Source organism: Myiozetetes cayanensis, unplaced genomic scaffold (genome assembly GCF_022539395.1).
Source record: "Myiozetetes cayanensis isolate MyiCay16 unplaced genomic scaffold, myiCay2020 scf3, whole genome shotgun sequence".
In the NCBI taxonomy this organism is placed as follows: Eukaryota; Metazoa; Chordata; class Aves; order Passeriformes; family Tyrannidae; genus Myiozetetes; species Myiozetetes cayanensis.
The window spans coordinates 68,587,721-68,606,555 of NW_026087521.1; the positions used below are offsets into that span (position 1 = coordinate 68,587,721).

Sequence of the window (18,835 nt, forward strand, 5' to 3'; positions counted from 1 at the left end):
CTATTATCCAGTAACACAAATACTTATTTCCCTTGTGAAAGCACAAGCCTTTCATTTTGGGCTTTATAGTAGGCAGGAGAAGGTTTACAAAGTTTATAAATAAAATGTGCTCCCAGTTGCACTGAGCCATGGGCTGGGCACCCACCCTTGTGGAGCTCAACCTGCATGAACCTCCTTTTTCTCCAGACGAAGGCTGGGATTGCTGGGCTTTCACATGAGGTGCTTTGCCTGGTTTTCTTTTCCACCTCTCTGGTCATCAAATTGCTTTCCTCAGTCAGAAGCTCACTCAGGGAGTGACACAGGTAATCTAGGTCGTTGGAAATGGCACTGCAAGGGCCAGCAGGGAGCAGGGCAGGGTGCAAAGGCTGGTGGGACTCCCTGCCATCAAAGCCAGGGACGCAGCACAGGCTTTTGCACTGCTGAATTTTGGAAGGTGAGGTTGCATAGGGCAATGCCAGGTCACTGGGATAATTCCTGGGATAATCCAACTGGGTTGTTTTCTGCAGTGATGCCAAGACAGAGGCACACAGTGACAGCTCAAAGGGGCAGATTGGACAGACCCTGTTCCTGAGCCCAGCTAACAGCCTAGAAAAATAAACTGTACACTCAGTCTTCTTGGAGATAGACAGCAACACCCCATGTGTCATGATGGCATGGTAATAGTCCTAGTGATGCCACAGATGTGCATGTTCAAAGAAAACAGTGCAGAAAAGAACTGAGTGCCCCCTTGAAAGCCTGGGGTGCTTTTTGGCTATGGGCAAACGCTTGGACCTCCATGGAAAGCTACAGAAAAGGGTGCAGACTTGCTTTTCTCTGCCCCCAAATCATCAGGGCTGCCCAGGGCTGTGGTGGAATCATCAACCCTGGAAGGATTTCAAAGATGTGTAGATATGGCACTTGAGGACATGGTTTAGTGGTGGCCTTGGCAGTGCTGGCTTAACACCTGGACCTGACCATCTTCAGTTTAGGTTGGTCTTTTCCAACCTAAATGATTTTTATGATTTTATGCCAGCCAGGGAGCTTTGGTTTCTTTACCTGAGCCACTCTTTCTTGCACTGCAGTGGTGTTGTCCATCACGACTCCTGAGAGGAGGAGGAACTACCCCTCCATCTCTGCACTATCCATCCTGTCCAGTGCCTTGGTACAACGGGGTTTCCTCTGGGGAAGTGGCTTGATTTCCGAGGCAGCCTCAAACAGCTTGTCCTCCAAGACAGTGCTTGCCCAGCCAGGTCCCCAGTGACAGCCCTGGATGCAGGACATGCCATGACTACAGAAAACACAGCCCTCATGCTGGGAGCACAGTCCTATTAACTTTCAAGTGGTAATTATATGGAGAAGTTGTGATATTGTGACACGCAGAGAATGGGGTGTTTATTGCCTTGCTGGCAGGAGCATGCTGGGTGTCAGGGCTTGTGAGAGAGCTCTACAAAGCCTCTCATCATTTTCATCCTCTCATTTGTATTATTCTGTAAAAGCCCTTTTGGTGCAGAAGACAGTGATATTATCTTACTGAATTTTAATGTTATTTTGTAATGGAATAGATTTGTTTTGTCCTTGTGCTGTGGCCACTTACCCATCAGGGCTGGCAGTGTGCACTCTGGGCCTTGGAAGGCTTTTGCTGCAGCATTGCTTGAGAGATCAGCCACAAGCCAAAGATAAGAAAACAAAAATTTAGTCAGACTTCAGAGGATAAGAACAGAATGTAGGCCTGCTAATCCTTCTGCAATGTGGAAGTGATTTTGATAGTGGTTTTGCTGCAGAATAAAGTACTCCATGCAGATGAGACTAAAATGAGGGCATTTGGTGGTCAGTGGCTGCTGGTGTTTGGGAGCCCAGTGAGTGTGAAGAAGCTCCTGTACTGAAAGGGAAAGAGGGAAGGGAAAAAAGACCCCTCTAGGACCCCTAATATAGAACAAGGCAGACACAGCCCCCAGTCCATGCCTTGCTCAGCTCTATGCACGTGCTCAGAGTGATGCAGCCTGGTGAGATGCCCTGTCTATTCTGGGTTATCAAATACAACATCAGCTTCACTGGACATCAGCTGAGGCTGCACTTCACCTGTGCAACACTATAGCAGGTTTTTCAGAGACACAGGCTGATGAGGAAGGCTGGGAGCAGTGGAAATATGAAAAGGAAAAATCATCTCAACTTCTTTTCCCCTTCAGTGCTAGCATTGGGTTATTAGATATAAAAGCCCAATCTAGTTATCAAAAGCAGAACCATCTTTCTGCTTCAGAGATGGGGGAAAACACGACTTGGGCAATTTCACTCACTCAAACACTGCAGCCTGAAACTTCCCTGCAAAACCAAATCTCCTGCAGTTTCAGTTCAGTTTGTCCAGCTGCAGAACAGCCACGAGAGCCTCGGATCGTTCCTGCCCCCACAAAACCCCAGTGGAGTCGTGTCCACGGATAGCTGGCAGACTGCAGGGGAAGAAGGATGCACCTGGCAATAGGCAGAGGATGCAGCTCTGAAGGGGTGGGAAATATGTAGGAAAATAAAAAAGACAACACTGGCAGGTGAAAGAGGGGGAGAACATGTTTCTTTGGACACTTTTGAAGGAGAAAACCCAAGTACCTCACTACAGCCATTACTATTTTTAGAGCTTTGGGTCAAGAAATTCTTGGCCTAAGTGTCAAATATCCACCCATCCAAAGACTTCCATGACTTGCTGCAGAAATTCAGACACTAAAGATGATGCAGTTTGGTGCGTTTTACAGTTGCTTTTTATTATCCCATTAATTAAGGGGACAATTTTCATGACAGACAACTAAGAGGCTGTAAACTGCTTCTGTGGGCAATTAAAGGTTGGATTACAGAAATAATTTGAAAGTACAACTCAGTATTGGGGAACACAATTCATGAGATAGAGAAAAAAATCCTCCAAAATATAGAAATCCTGATTTCATGTAAGGCTTGAGGAGCTTGGCACTAACGTCTGGGCTGACAGCAGGTTAAATGAGTATTTTTTGGAGGATTAGGATTGAAACAAGAGAAAATGAAGCAGGCAGCAGTTTGAGCTATGTTTTTTTGAAGAAGCATGTTCACATGCTGCACTCTGCAGATTTGCCCCCCAAGATCTGGGCCAGGCATCAAATCCAGCTGCTCCCAACTACAGGATCAAGCTCTAAGCCTGTGAGTGGCAAGCTGGGGCTCTGGGGACTGCAGACAGACTGCCAGCCAGTAGGGCAGTCACTGCACCACGATTGCACCATGGAGAAATCAGGGCCACAGGAAAGAAAGTCATCATTAATGATCAGTCAGCTATGTGTGTCATCTCCCCCTGCCCCAGCAGAATTCCCTCCTTACCTCTGGCAGTAATTGCAACACCACTTGCAGAAAGGTGATGGCATTTCAGAAGTCCACAAATGGGAAGGTCTGGAGCTCTGCAGAGGCTGGCAGAGCCAGAGCTGGGCCCTGGCTGAGCTTGGAATTCTGTGATTCAGACGCACACAGGCAGCTTTTTAGAAGAACTTCACGATTTCTGATAGAACAGCACCAAAACTGAGCTTTTTAAGGAAACACTTGTATTTTTTGTTGAGTTGTCATATTCCAGCAGAAATAATTTTCCAATCAGCTAATTATTTTTAAGGGTGAACTGCTAACTGTCCTAGAGAGGAACAGCCAGGATAATAGGGCTACAGTCCTGTGTACAAGCACAACAGTTTTCCCAGCACTACAGGCAACATAGCCCAGTTAGGAAGAAACAGGAGAACTCGTGTACCATCATGTGTTAGTGCATCTCCAGCTCAGAGAGGCGAACCTTTTTCCTCAGAGTGACAATTCTGGATGACAAAATTTAGGTGCTGAGAGGCCCACTGTGTGCAAGGGCTTTTTCCCTGATTGTATTTGAGTTTCCTGCTTAGTCTCCAGCCCTGCTCACTGTCTAAATCACCAGCATAACCCCCAAGGCAGTCCTTTCTCAAGCTTTCAAGAACACTTTGCTCCATTCCACACACACTGAAATGGCTTTCCAGGATGTGCACGGATAAAGACAAACTCCAAACTTTGAATTCAGGTTGTGGAAAAGAGCATTCTTCCACCAGAGAAGGCAGAACATTTTTTAAACACAAGCTTTACACCCTTCTCACACTCACACCTTTTGCTTTGATGGAGATGTGGCAGGGCTTTGCTGGTGACTTCTCTTTGTACATGAAAACGTTAGAAATGCACAGGCTATGGGCTGGAACGTGACTGCCCAGTAAGGCTTTGACTGAACACAAGTTTCTCACTTCACAAATTCCAGGTGCTCTCCCTCACCTTCTTCCCCCACATCCCAACACCCCCCACGGCCCCTCAAAAAACGGGAGTGTTGGCAAAGCTACATTTGTGAAGACAAACTATTCAGGAAGTGAAGGGGGGGTATGATTGCACCATCACTCCCATTAAAAGTTCAGTGTTACCTGAGCACACCCTGAGCATGAGAACAGAATATCTGGAGCTTTGCTATTCTTAGTGCCCTCACGGGTGGATGAATATATTAAAGTTTATGAGGCTCTGGGAGGTTCTGAGGTGGCTGCTGCTCGAGGATTGCAGCACACACAGTCAGATCATCTGCACACGTGGAAGGGAGAGGCATTTATGGAAGTTTTTTTGTAAGAGCTGCAAAGGCCCCCCTTGGTTAATGACATTGTTCAATCTTCTTACATTTCTTCATAGATTCAGGGTAGAAAAGTATTCCCTTCCCCCTCCTTCCCTTTGGTGCTTGTTGCTAGAGGCATCCTGATAATCAGACTAATCTTGGGACCAATTTTCAACTCCTAACAGCTCAGTAAACTAAAATGCTTAGGCAATTTATTCTCTGTATATTGTCAGCTAGGTAACACTTGATTTCTCATTCCATGACTGCATTTTATTGTTTTAAACTGAAATCCAGCATGTGTGTTTCCAACAGATTATCTCCATAATCACTTTCTTTTTGCTATGGAAATGATCTGAAAATTGTTCTTTGATAGGAGAGAAGAGTTCACAAGGCCACACTGTACAAAAGCTGGAATCGTGCAATTATCATTTGTAAAGAGAAACTGTTATCAAAGTAACTGCAGGGGACACCTCCAGGACTCCTCTTAGAGTCAGGAAATGTGAAACATATATTTCTCTAACATGAATTTCACTCCAAACCCTTCTGAATAATTCATGAGAGCTGATTTAATGTCATAGTTAAGTCTGGCACTCAGGACAGAGATGGGGGGGGTTCTGCTGCAGAGGGAGGATTTTGCCCATTCCTTTGGGGCAGGGGGGGACAGAGCTGGGGTCTCATCACTAGGAGGGGTTTGATACCCAGGTGCCTTTAATTTGGGAAAGTCTGATCCCTGTGATGGGCAGGATTGCAGTGAAAGGCTGTGGTGGAAGGCAAAGGGGAGCAGGAACCCCAGTCCCTGTCCCACTCTGCACCCCTAACACTGATCAGAACCAGAGCCACCTCTTTTCTCAAACAGCATCGAATGACGTGCACTGGGATAACAGATGTGACCTGTTCTTTAAAGGAAGAAGGCACTTTGAGATGAGAAAATGCCATTTTGTTCTTCATTCACTAAATGAGAGGAACTATAAATGGTTGGGAAATGGTATTTTACAAAGCACTGTTTGGCATATGAGCAGAGCTGAGAGAGTGAGGCTAGTTTTAATCACCATGTTGGGTGTCCATAGGCAGGTAAATTAGTGAAGGGATGCTCCTGGCTTGTATTTCTTACTTGTAAAAGTAAAGGGGTCAGAGGTAGCTACATCCTGAGGGCTTCTCCTGTGGCTGCCAAATTGCTGCTCTCTCCCAAGCTAGGACGAGTTGGAGAACTAAATCAATGTGGGAGCCCCCTCTCCAGCTCTGGGGACTTTCTGAGCACAGTTGACTTCCATGAACTCAGGATTTCAATCCAAAGGTCACTGGTCTGTTGCTGTGCCAAAGCCGTCCAGGACTCCCATTCCCATCTCACAGCAGATCAAGTGCCATTTGGTGTTGCTGGATTTTTGAAAATGGACATGGGGAAATGAAAAACAACCACTTTGTAGGACTTAGCAGTACGTAATCCCAAAGCACTTTTCTAAAGCCAGGTGCTCCTTTATTTTTTTTACCAGGCGGCAAAACTAACCAGCATGTATTTTGACCAAGGCAGAGGGTGGCCCAGAGGCCAAAGTCCTCCCCCTTAAAAACCAGGTGCTGATGTGTAGAACCAAGTGCTGAGCACAACTTTGTGTGGTTTACATAATTCAAGGCAAGGAGGCTGTCACTGGTACCTCAGACGTAAACCTGATGAGTTAAAATACAAAACTATGATAGTTTTATCCTTGACAATCTCATTTTGATGAAATGCAACAATCATGAATACTTGTTAATTATTCTCTTTGTATTATGTGAGATTTTATATTTAAATGGGAGTAATAAATGTTATTTAGTTAGTTAGTTGCATATATTCAAAAGCCAAAATGTTGTCTTTAAGACACTTGAGGACCTGGGGAAACACACAACTGTGAAGTGAGAAGTTGGTCCTAAAACATCTTGCTCTAAAGCCTTTGTGTATTTCAAAGTTTAATCATTGCCTAATGCTATAGATGACACCTACTGGGCAAATTGAGGCCTGGCACATCCAGCATCCACAACCCCCTGAATACTTGGTTGTGTCCTGAAATTACTGACAAGAACAAACCCTCTTCTCCCTTTGCAATAAGATTTTGTTGCCCCCTTCACATGGACAGGCAATTCCAAACTGCCAAGGGGAAGGACAGAAGCAAAAGCCCTCAGCTCACTAAAACCCAGGGGATAAAAGGTGTCCTTTTGTTTTTGAAAGGAGGGGGTGCCTAAACTGTCCTCCTGAGACTGTTACTTTACTGAAGTCTAAATAGTCCCTCTGTTTCATTAGCTCTGCACAGGAACAGGAAGACCAGAGTATTAGGGAAAACACCACTTACCTTTTTTTAACACTGGTTAATTTTCTTCTGCTCTGCAGGCAATATGATGATAACTTTGTTATGCCACACCAGTGCCAATCAGTGTTAAACAATGAAATAGCAGGGTGTTAGAGTTCGTCAGAGCCACATTAATGGCATAGTTAGAAAGAAAACACTGAGTATCTTTCCTTTATGTTGGCTAATTATTCACATTGGGACTAATATTAGACTTTCAATGTGTAAAAATGGTATGAGTTATATTATCCAAGTTGTTGCTCTTAATGCTTTCTAGAGAAACTTATTTGAAGAGCAACTTTCTATTGACTCGATTCGCAAAATCATGCAGCCCAAACACTTGTCTCAAAATTAGTCTATATTCTGTATTATGCACTCACTGATGCAGCTCCACTGATGAAAACACCAAGAATTTAGAGGGGGGAAAAAGCAGTTAACATTATTGCTCCCCATTTGAACTTACAAGAAGTAAAAAGCTTCCACACCCTTTGCATGCGCAGCTGCGGTGATTAACTGCATAAATTAGGTGTTTGCAAGCATCGTTAGTTAGCTGTCTGCACAACTCAAATTACCCAGGAAACGTTTTATTCTTCATGGTGCTTGTCAACAATTGCCCACACTTTTTTTTGTGTGTGAAACAAGACACTTCAGTATATGGAAAAACAGTTTAGAAATGCTTGTATCTTAAAAACTGATTCCACCTTTTTTATTAACTTAACGGGAAAATTTCTAACAAACTTGTATTCAAATAATAATTAAAAAAAAGAAATATGTACATTCAGGAGTGGTCCAGAACTTGGCTCTGCCCATGCAGAAAATAATGTCACATAGTACTGTCTCCAGATCCCCAAGAAATGACAGACTGGCACGTAGTGTCATGGGGGTTTTTTAGCAGTTTTTGCCAGCTGCTCAAGTTTAATAAGGGGATTCACTCTGACCTGTTGGTCTTTGAATGTTCATGTTCATATTCTTCCCATGTGTTGAGAACACAGAGGGCATTGTACTTCTCCCAGCATCTTTGGTATTTAGGAAGATGTAGAAACTTTACTCTGTATTGAAAATTTTCTTCGCAGGAGAGAGCCCTGAATATAAATGTCCCACCAGCTGAGGCACAGGAGCTTTAGTCCATCCTCCTTTCTGGGAGCATTAAGGTAAGACCTCCCCAGGCACTGTCCGGGAGTTGAATATATTGGTGTAGAAATCTATCAGCAGCTCAGTGAAGAGGTTCAGAGGCACCAGAGCACTCAGGGAGGCAGTTCCTTTCGAGGGCCAGATCAAATTCAAGCCAAAGACACAGGCCAGGCTGGATGCTGTCATTCTGTTATAGATGCTCTCCTGGGAAACCTGGAAAAACACAAACATGGACAGGTACATGCAGATAAGTGGGCCAGACAGGGAGAGACAAGACACCACCTATATTGAGGAGGAACCAAGAGGGGAGCAGACCCTGGGCACAGGTACATCAACCTGAGGGTGTCTGAAGCTTTAGAAGGATTTTTTTTGCTCTCACTGATCCATGACTTCTCTTCCAAGCACCTCCACATCCACCCAATTCCTCTGAAGAAACGGAGGTGAAAAGGGACTGTAGTTAAAATACACAGCAGTGAAATCTGTTCTGCACCTGCATGATGTATCCTACTGCAACATGTGGAGGTGAGCCCAGAACTTGCTTAGCAGGAGTGTTTTTCTCTGTGTGAGCTTGGCAGGGAATTTGTGTGTGCTTTGTTCTCCTGGTACCTAAAGCCCAGTGTGGCCTGGGGGTCCTGCCTGGCAAATTTCTGTTATTTGCAAACAGCCAGCAAGCTGAGTGTGCTCCTGGCTCCTGCTGCCCCAGGTAATTCGGGCAGTTCTTACCAGGCTGATGGGTAAAGTGATCTGTAACCTGGCATGAGAAGACCACAGTCACAAACCACACTCTGCAGGTTACACTGGAGCTGCCATTTCAGAACAGAACAAGGAATCCTTGGGCAAAATCTCCCGTCTATTCTTGCTGCTACAATTTCAAGTGGAATAGGAAAGCAAAAATTCCACTTCTTAGTGCCTCTCCATTTCTGTCTTGCCATAAAGCTTCCTGAAAAGGCAGCTCAGTGGTAGTACGAAAAGCCTGAGGACACAGAAGGAAAAACTAAGAAACATCATGATCATAGGAATACTTCTTAGCACAGGCATAAATTCCAGTTGCCCCCTGCCCAGCAGTACTGGTTTCATTCTCCTCTATCTTCTACAGCCCAGACCCACCTTCCTTTGTGTTTTACCTGGCAAGGAGCCTCTTTGTCCAGCCAGGAGAGGATATAATGCCTTTCAGACATTATTTGCCTGAAGGCAGCTGGACAATGAACTAGTGTTGGGCTACTAATAAATATAATAAGGTTAGAACTGTGTTCCAGCCCTTAAGTGGCTAATAGAGACTTCATGCTGTCTAATGTTCTACATGTGAAACCCCTGTGCACAAAATATTTTTAGTGTTTCTTTCAGTTGAAAGTCTCTGCAGCTTTGTGCTACAGCCCATCACATTGTGTTTTCTGTAGCACAAAAGAGTGCTGTACCCTAAGAAAGGTACCTTAAGGGTACAGGGCAGGTATCCCAGGATGGCACAGAAGCACGTGGTGTAGTATTGGAGGACAGCAGAAGGAGCCAAACCTGTTGCAGTTGACTTCCCCCAGTTTTTGGGAGTGCTCCTGACACCCTCCACCCCACAAGCTGTGTACAGGGTCTGTCTGTAAACAGTGGTTGAATCACACTCAGCCTGACCCAGTTGCTGCTTTTGAAGGCCAAGGTTTCAGCTCAGAGCAACACCACTGACTTGCTGTAGAGCTAGATGGATTTGTTTTCTCTTTAGGCCAACTATTTTAAAGGTTGTTTCCAGCCCCAAGATGAAACCATCCCTTCCCACCCACCACCACTCCGTGAATATTTCAAGCAGACAGTTGACACTGAAATGATCAACAATAGCACCTGTGACACGGCTTCTCCTCCAGCTTCTCCTCCAAGGGAAAAAATCCACGAGACAAAATGGAACAGTGATTTTATCATCTGAGGCAGAGCTGCACTGAGTCTTATCTGTGAGTCATCGATGGGGATGACCGGGGAGCTTGAGGGAGACATGGCAACATTGCTGCACTCCAAAATACACGGCAATCCCTTCCTTCCTCAGCAGATCCAGGGAAAAGTGTGCAACTGAATCTGACTCTCCTCAGGAACTTTGCCTGCTCACCAAAAGCTGCTTTCAAGGAAGCCTTGCCACACCCATGGTTCTGGCTCTAGCCCTCCCCGAGGGGATCAGGCTTCCCAGCATCTCAACCCCCTCCCTACTCCTAGTGCCAGATTTCCTTCTCAAGTGGCACTTCATCCAGATGTTGTGTTCTTCCAACACCGGGTCCTGCAAGGGCAGATGCAGTCACCAAACCTCCTCCTGGGCTGCCCCTCTGAATAACTCACTGCAAAGCTACATTCTAAGAAATACGAATGACAGCATTTGGATCAACCCCCTTGACTCCTTCTTTGATTCCCTCACAAAGTTAGTAACCATCATCTCTGTTTCAGTTGAAAATACACGCTCTGTCAATTTGATGAGCTAATAAAAGACAATTCTCCAAGGGCCTAGATCATATCCTTGAAGGAATCATCTGAACATCACAGGAAAGTATTACAACAAAGAACTACACAGCTCCACTTTGTTGTTTTGGTGGGGTTTTTTCCCCTTTCACTGGAACATGTATAGAAAAATCATTAAGTAATGACAGCCTATATTGAAAGAAAGCCCTTTAGAAAGATAGAACTTGTACATTGAAAAACTCATCATTGGGAATAAACACTGAAGTTTTAGTGTCACATCAAAAAATGCAAAATACATATTTTCACTGTCCCAGGATAAACACCCAGCTCCACCTAGCAAAATTGTGATGATTTTTGATTCCATGTACTTTTATCCCAGCACCCTCATGGATGGAACTAAATGCAGTTTAGGGGTGACTGTGGTGGTGCTAGATTGATGGTGGGACTGGCTGATCTTGAAGGTCAACACCGATGATTCTGTGATTCCTGGATACTGCCAAGACTGAGACCAGACAGCCACTACACCACCCAATGAACTTAAACAGTGAAATACAGTGGGTAAAACAGCCAATCACTACTATCACTTTTAAAAATATAAGAACACCACCATCTCTTTGGTTTCTCAGTGGCAGTGCTGAAAGGAGCTCCACAAAACATTTTCAAAAGAAAATTACTAGATATTAAAACACCCCCACAAACAGACTGAAATACGTTTCTGCCACCCGCTGTCAGCTCCCTTGCAGATGTGCCAACTGCCTGTATCTGCTCCACGAGCCTTAGTCATCTAATCCTTCCCAACATGCCCCATCATCTCCAGCCACCCCCAGGCTTTGCTGGAGCTGATTACACTATTCAGTTGGACAAGCGATTGAGACAAAACATTAATTCACAGCATTTTTTTTTCCAGCTTGCTCCTTCTGAAGCACAGCTCGTGGGCCCCAAACCCTTGTCCATATTTTCTGATTGGTCCAAGTTCGACATTTTAAATTTGGCAAGCTTTTGCAATGGTTCTTTCAGCTCAGTCAAACACCCTTCCCACATCAGGCATGACTGGAGGGACAGAAAACAGCAGCAGGGGTGGAAAATTTAAGCACAGAGAGAGGGCTGTATCAGCTGGTACCAAAACCAAAGCCACAGTTATAAAAACACAAGTTAGGTGATATTATTGCCTCTACCAATTCTCCTCTCTAAGGCTTCTTTAGCTTAGACTGTCATGGAAACTACAATTATTGTTTTCTAGGAAATGGTTTCTGGCTTCAGAACCGGGTTACTGTAGCCCTCAGGGTGCTTTGCCAAGTAATTTTCTTTCTTTGAGCCCTGTAAGTTTGCCTGTGCATTCATAAATCCACTCCATTTGCAATGCAGTGCTTATGGAACACAAACACTTGTGCACACTCACCCCTTCTGAGATCAGCTGAGCAAGCACTGATATATTTTACAGATATAATTCAGGGACTGGCTTGTGAAAGCTGGTCCTTGTTTCCCTCTCACTCCTGGTTGCCCATTTCTGCTGAGGGATCTCAGTCCACAGCAGCTCCCAGAGCTGCAAATCCCTGTCCAGCAGCCAGAGGCACGGCCAGGAGGAGATGAGCTGGTTTATACCTTTCACTGCTGGGCTCATTCCTGGCAAAATCACTGCTGATCTACAGTTAAAGGACTTGGGCCTATTTTGGAAATTCAAGTCTGTTACTTCTGTAGAAGTTGCATTGTCTTGCTCTCTTGGACTTGAAGGAGCTTTTCATTAAGCAAGGGGGTTGAGACTGCAGAGAAAATAGGGATTTTTTTTTCCTCCACAAACCTGCATCAAACTTGGAGTGTTCAAAACCTGTATCTAGTGATTACAATTCATCCCACTTCATGAAATTACCACAAGTACCTCTTGCACTACTCAAGGCTTAGCTCATGGAAGAATTAAATTGCCTCTTGTATGTAGGAAGGTTGATGCTTGCAGGTAAAAACTAGAATTATTGGTGGAGTGGTCTGTTAAAGTTTGAATTGTGGCAGCTTGTGCATCACCAATCTGCAGTGAATAGAAATCTCCAGCTCTGGGATTGTTTCATATTTCCTTGACCTTTCCAAATGCAAATATTTCCTGAGACATTAAGGATGAAAAGCCACGGATCAGCAAAAATTGCAGATCTGAGCACTGGTATCAACTTGATGCTGTGCTTTACATAACAAGGCATACTTAAAAATAATGCTGTGTTCTGTGGCCCAATTACAGCAAACCCTGCGTGGCACTTTTGCACACCTCATTAACACCTCAAGTGCTCAGCTCTTAAGAAATACATGGAGATGGTGCATCTATTACTGGAACAAAGTCACTTACACGATTCATAACACTGAGGACAGATATCACTTGCTAAAATAATAGCAAATGACGTGAGGATTTCCTTAATAGCTTTAGAGTTCAGCTAAGCAGCAGCAAACGAACGTGTGGGTATTACAGGAGCCCTGCGAGCGCTGTCTGAGGGTTGTATCCATGTGTTTATCCTTTAATCTTGCTTTTCCCTGGTGCTTTGACAGTAAACGGGATTAAATGTACTTGTTTCTGCAATAAACTACTGGCTAGGATATGACTGTAGCCCAAGAACAGCTACTGAGGGCCAGTTCCCTCCCTGGTGAAAATCAGCATCATTCCACAAGTCTGGTGTGTTTTGGTGGGCTCAGCATTTCTGAAGGCTGGATCCCTTGATTTAGGCACCAGTTAAACCCTGGCCCTCCATTTTAGGCACCCAGGTTTGAAAACTGCAGCCTGGAAAAGACAATGCCTTGGATAAGTTAGAAGGAAGGGAAATTTAGAGTCCTGTGACTGTCTTTTCCTGCACAGCCAAAGCATGGCTGCAGCACTGTTTGTGAGGGAAGTTCCCCAAACCCTCACACTCGTGGCTTTCCCAGAAATGGGTTAAAAGAAATCAGCAAAACTAAAAGTAGGACTGAAGACACGTGATTTTATTTATCCTGAGCAATAAAAAAAATCCTTGCAAAACAGTACATTCTAGGTTTTTAATTTAACACTGTAGCAAGGAATGGCTATTTTAAGAAGGAAAATGCTATTTTTAAGATTTAATATGAAATATTTTGCTGATTGTTGTTCTAAAGCTTATTAACATTTCTATACTTTTCTAAAATAACACTAATTTATTTGGTGTTTTAGTTGCCCCAGATTTATATTTTTAGGGAAAAAAGGTGATTTCACTGAGGTTTTCTCCAGCACTGAAAATTACACAACCACTATTTTCAGGCTTTTTTTTTTTCATTCTAAAATAGGAAAGAAAACTAAATCAATAAAAACATACATTCTCAGTGTGGAGTGAAGGGAACAGGACTTCTAAATATCCCAGTGCAGGCACAGTTCATTTAAACATACACAGTAGTTTTCATTATATCTAATGAATGGTGAAGGGATGGTCAGACCATTGCTTGGCACCAACTCTTATCAAAATGGGAGGGTTCTGCAAGTCGTGCCCAACCACCTGACCACACTATTTCAAACACTCACTTTTCCCTTGTGTGGAGGTGTTAAATGTGGAATTAACAGGGACAGATTCAGAAAGAAAACCACTTTGGAATTTTTGCCCGTACTCACCATGTGGAGGAAGCACATCAGGTATTTCAGAACAATGTAATTGTGTTCAGGAATCCCTTGAATGATTTGTTTACACCTGGTGACTCGCAAACAGCTCTCCACACCTGCAACGTCAAAGCCACTCTTTACTCCGGACCATCAAAACATCGTCAAGAAATAACAACTTATTTATGCCTGCTGGAATTACGTCTGTAAAACTGGCCACGAAATTCAGCTCTGCTAACAACCACAGTGGCCACAGTGCCAGGGAGGGTCATCCCTTTGAAAGCCTCTATCGTATTTTGCATGATCGTATATCTGGCTCAGACCAGCTTCCAGAGTATTTTCTCAATGCAGTGAAATAGCCAAAATAATTTCTTTGCCTTTTCAAAGGCCTTGATTTGAATCTCACTATCACTCCATGCACTTAATTGAGACATCTACCTTTTATGCTCTAATTTTCTCTTGCCGAGACACAGCCCCGCCCAAAATGACCTTTTGGTAATCTACTAACTTTAATATCACTGCAGGAAACTCTTCTGCTTTGGCAAAAAATTTATGAGAGGGTCACTTGGGTGGGTGAGAATTTTCTAGAGATGAACCTAAGCAGGTTCATTAACTCATTTCTACAGATGGGCAAACCCAGAAGTGGACCCCAAACTTCCTGCATCATCCAGACAGTCCAGGTGAGAGTTACACTGACACTCATATTTCAGATGTTCTACCAAGTGACTTTTTTTAAACCCTGGAATACCACAGTATTTTATTTGATAAATTTACTATTTTTATTATTTAAAAACATTTATATATTTTATTTACTATTTATACATTTATATAATTGTTTATAGATAAAGATAGTGATCTATTTTCATAAAATATGTAATATCACATATAAATAGATAAATACATATTAAAATTTATATCAAATTAAAATATTAGAAATATCACAGGTCATTGTGGTATCTTAAGTTTAACACCAATTTGGAGAAAGGTCTGATGATGGTAATCATACCTAACCTAACCATCTCATTTTTGCTGATACTATTTCTGCATCTGTTGCATTTCTCTCTCTCTCCCTGGGAGTGCACAAGGCTGTGTGTGCATGCACAAAATTTCAGCACATTAAGTGCTTTTAAAACCCTGAATTAAACACATGAAGCTTTACTGTGGTGAACTCGTGGTGACATTTTTTCCTACTGCAAAGCTACCAGCTCCCATAAAACACATTAATCTGAGTCCCAAGAATTTTTTTGTCAGCCTTCTGCAGAGCATATAATGCAGGAATTGTAGCATTACTGGGTAAAAGAAACCTTGCTAGCGGTTTTCATGACCAAAGGTGAAGTTCTTCAACAATAATAAGCTTCAAGGTTCTATTAATTTTTTAAGTCTGTCACTCAGCTCATTTATTTCATGGCTCCCATCAATAACACCTTAAAAAAGAATAATTCAGATGAGACCGTAAAGATAAAATGTTCCCTATCATTTCAAAGTGCTGTAAAGCAGAGATACTGTATTTCTGGGTTTGCAGGTTAAGATATTCAATAGACACATCACACACACATGCTTCCAGGAGACAGAATGAGAATTTTCAAGTCATCCCAAGGCAGCTGTCTGTGATCACACCTCTCCAGAGCTGCCTTCTGCACTGTATTCACACAGAATACCTTTGCTGTGGTTTTTGAGAATGCTTTTGCTGCTGGTATTTGAGAACAACAAGCTGCTTGCCTGGCCCTCAAGCCTAAGATCATTTAAAATCAGGGTATCACCCCAGCATCAGTAAGAGATGGCCATCACACTGCAGGCACATAGGAAAGCCCAAGGAATAATTAGCAATTCCCTTAAACTCCACTTTTTAAAATATTTGGTCAAAATTGAAAGCACGAGCAAACAACAAGAAAATAGAATGGATATTTAACAGGTGCTGGGCCAAGCAAAGCCACCTGGTGTCCCTGGGACAATGCACTGCTCTCAGATTATTTTCAGACTTCTTCCCATATTTTACTTAGCTCCATCACAAAGTAATATCACACCCAGAAAGTCGGCACAAGAGTAATTCAGTAAAAGCTAGAATTTATGTAACCCTTTTCCAAAATTCCCCTATTCTTTCCAGTTCTGAGGGACTCTCCTTCGTCCCTCCACTTCTGCCACCTGCCTGTGAACAGACCTGTTTTCTGAATGCCCTGAGATATTCATGGTGTGAACAGATGAGTCTTTGATTTGGAAGGTGGTGATCTACAGACTTGCAAACAGCAAAACAGTACAGAACTCCAGGGGACTCTGAACACGACCTGCTGAAGTTTTTAATGTAAATAAATGAATAAATTTAGTGACATGAAACTGTACATGAGGATGATAGTGATGGGTGCAGCGTTGGAATTTGACTTAGAATATTTAGGCACAGCAAACTTGCTGTGTTTCTACATGTTACAAACATGGAACAATTGAGATTTAACCCCAGCCTGAAGTATTTTAGTGCCCTATCCCAACAGCAGCAGTCATTACAGTGATGATAACCTGCACTTTGCAAGAGCATCAGCCCACGGTTACCAAAGGCACACCAACAGACTGCTGGAAAATGTATTCCATTTGAATAAATTCCTCAAAAGGCAGGTTTTGGAAAAATGTGTGCTTGTGGCTGGAAGTCCTGTGGGTTCCCTGCTGTATTGACTATAACCTGGATGGCAAAACCTCAGTCTACCAGCACTAGGCACTAACTCCCAGGTATTCTGGGATCTCAGGATTTCAAGCTCCATGGATCCCCACCAGGGTTAATGCCCTTGCTGTCATTATAAACTCCTAGTCCCTGAGTAGGCCATAATTTATAGTTCAGGTGGTGCCATATCTTTAGATACTCAATGCCTTCTTATGGCTTTAGATCCTTTCTTCCCCAATGTTACCCTATGGAAACAGCTGCAATGAAAAGAATCCCCTCCCCACAAAAAAAAACCACGGAAAACAAACCAACCACCAAAACCCATCACAAAAGAAAAACCCCAGATCAACCAACCAACCAACCAAAACAAACAAAAAAAATCAAAACCACAAAACTCCCAACCAACCGACCAAAAAAACACAAAGAATAGAAAAACTCCAACAAAACAAAACAAAAACAAACCCAAAGAAACATATAAATGACCGAACTGAAGTTTGTTTCCACAACTCTGCTGCTGCACCTTGGTTAGCAAACAAATGGCAATGATTATGGATTAGTCAGGTCCAGTCCAACCTGCTGTAGAAATTTCTCTAAACTTGTTTCTACTCACTGGTGATTCCAAGGATATGATCGTAACAGTCAAACGTTAGTAATGGCTGGGGGAGCTCCCTAAGGAAAGTCTTCAGGATAACAGCAGGAATGTGGATATCATGATAGTCATCAAAATTCACGGATTTGCCTAGCAGGCGAAAAAGAAGAAAAAAGTTATACAGTCATATGTTCTAGTTTTTAACTACTGCTTAAATAGTGTTTCACACTACATTTTGAACAGAAAATCTCTTGCCTTTCTGCTGCTGGTAACCCCTGATATTTTATTTTTATATTTTTCATAGAGTTTTATTAATCTTGTTGTAAGAGATTCTCTCTATAAAAACATTTCATAAAGTGGCTTCACAGGGAAGTCAGTGACTTCCACAATTACTCCACTACATTTCATAAATTCTTATGTAAAATTGCATTTCTTTGCCATAACCAGAGACATTGTACTTTGTAACTACAGGAAAGTAGATGTTTATGAAAAAATAGACCGTTTTTGACTACTTTTTTGACTACATTAGCTGCTACAGATTTTGAAGGCTCTGGTGTGACATCACGAGATGACTTGCTATTCAGTAACCATTAAGTGCCTGTTGCTGTCTCTCAGATTTCTGCACTAAGCTCTTATTATTTTATATTACAAATGGTTTTATGATTAATTAATTACAAAAAAGCTGGCATTTCTGCTTCACCAACAAATTCTGCTTCACCAACAATGGTTGATGAGAGCTTACCCTGATTGTAGAGTTTCTGCACGTCCTTGATGGTCTGGATGCTGGCTGACCTTCTGAAGAGGCCCTCTACTTGCAGTCCTGAAAAAAACAAATAATCCAGGCCTCATCTGTAAAAGCTGACTCTCTTTTGTTTTTCTCTTTAGCTTCAACAGAAAACAGAACAGACGGAGAAGATTTGGGAACAAAGATACTCCCCTACACTCACTTCTTGGAAAGAAAATCCTTGAGAACAGAGAGGAGGATCAAATCATGTTTCAGCATTACCTTCAGCACCTTCTTTAATGGGTCTCATAGAAACACTACTACCTTGCCTTAAGCATTTTAGAGTGTCTTGACAACTGTTGTTTTTGTTTAAAAGTAACTTTCAATACCATCTAACGACACAGAAGGATTTACAAACCCACTGTCACTGAGCCCCAAACCACACCTGTAAATCTGCTCTTCTCCTTGCCTTAAACCTTTATCAAGCTGAAGAGGGTGTCTGCAAAGATTTCCCAAGTTCCTTCTTCTGCCAGTGGGTGAGACAAGGCCCTTTAGGCTGTGGCATGTTTCACAGGATCTGTGGCTGGAAGAAATTTCTTTCCTCTTTCCCAGTTCAAGAAATTGGAAGCTGCCATTGGAGCTTAAAGGCACTTTGAGGCAGATCTTTGCTCCTTCCACCTCTGGAAGTCGGTGGGACTCAGCATTCTGCCTGCCCATGGTGTTTTGAAATACCTGATCTTAGTCTTGAGGCACTCCTGAATTCTCTCTCCTGAATCTCCTGGAGGGTATCTAATGCTGTGGACAAACTGAATCTCACTTCAGCTCCAGAAGGAAAATGTCAATAAAATG

General features: G+C 43.0%; 1 protein-coding gene across 1 annotated transcript in view; it reads right to left on the reverse strand.

Moving 5' to 3' along the window:
- Positions 1 to 7,476: 7,476 nt before the first annotated feature.
- ARHGAP8 (Rho GTPase activating protein 8) overlaps positions 7,477 to 18,835 on the reverse strand; it is a 62,452-nt gene continuing 51,093 nt past the window's right edge. Inside the window, exons 10-13 of the mRNA XM_050323317.1 lie at positions 18,005 to 18,082; positions 17,284 to 17,412; positions 14,042 to 14,145; positions 7,477 to 8,241 (exon numbers count right to left, since the gene is read on the reverse strand). Coding sequence (XP_050179274.1) covers positions 8,044 to 8,241; positions 14,042 to 14,145; positions 17,284 to 17,412; positions 18,005 to 18,082 — 509 coding nt within the window. The 3' untranslated portion in view covers positions 7,477 to 8,043. The remainder of the gene's footprint in view (positions 8,242 to 14,041; positions 14,146 to 17,283; positions 17,413 to 18,004; positions 18,083 to 18,835) is intronic.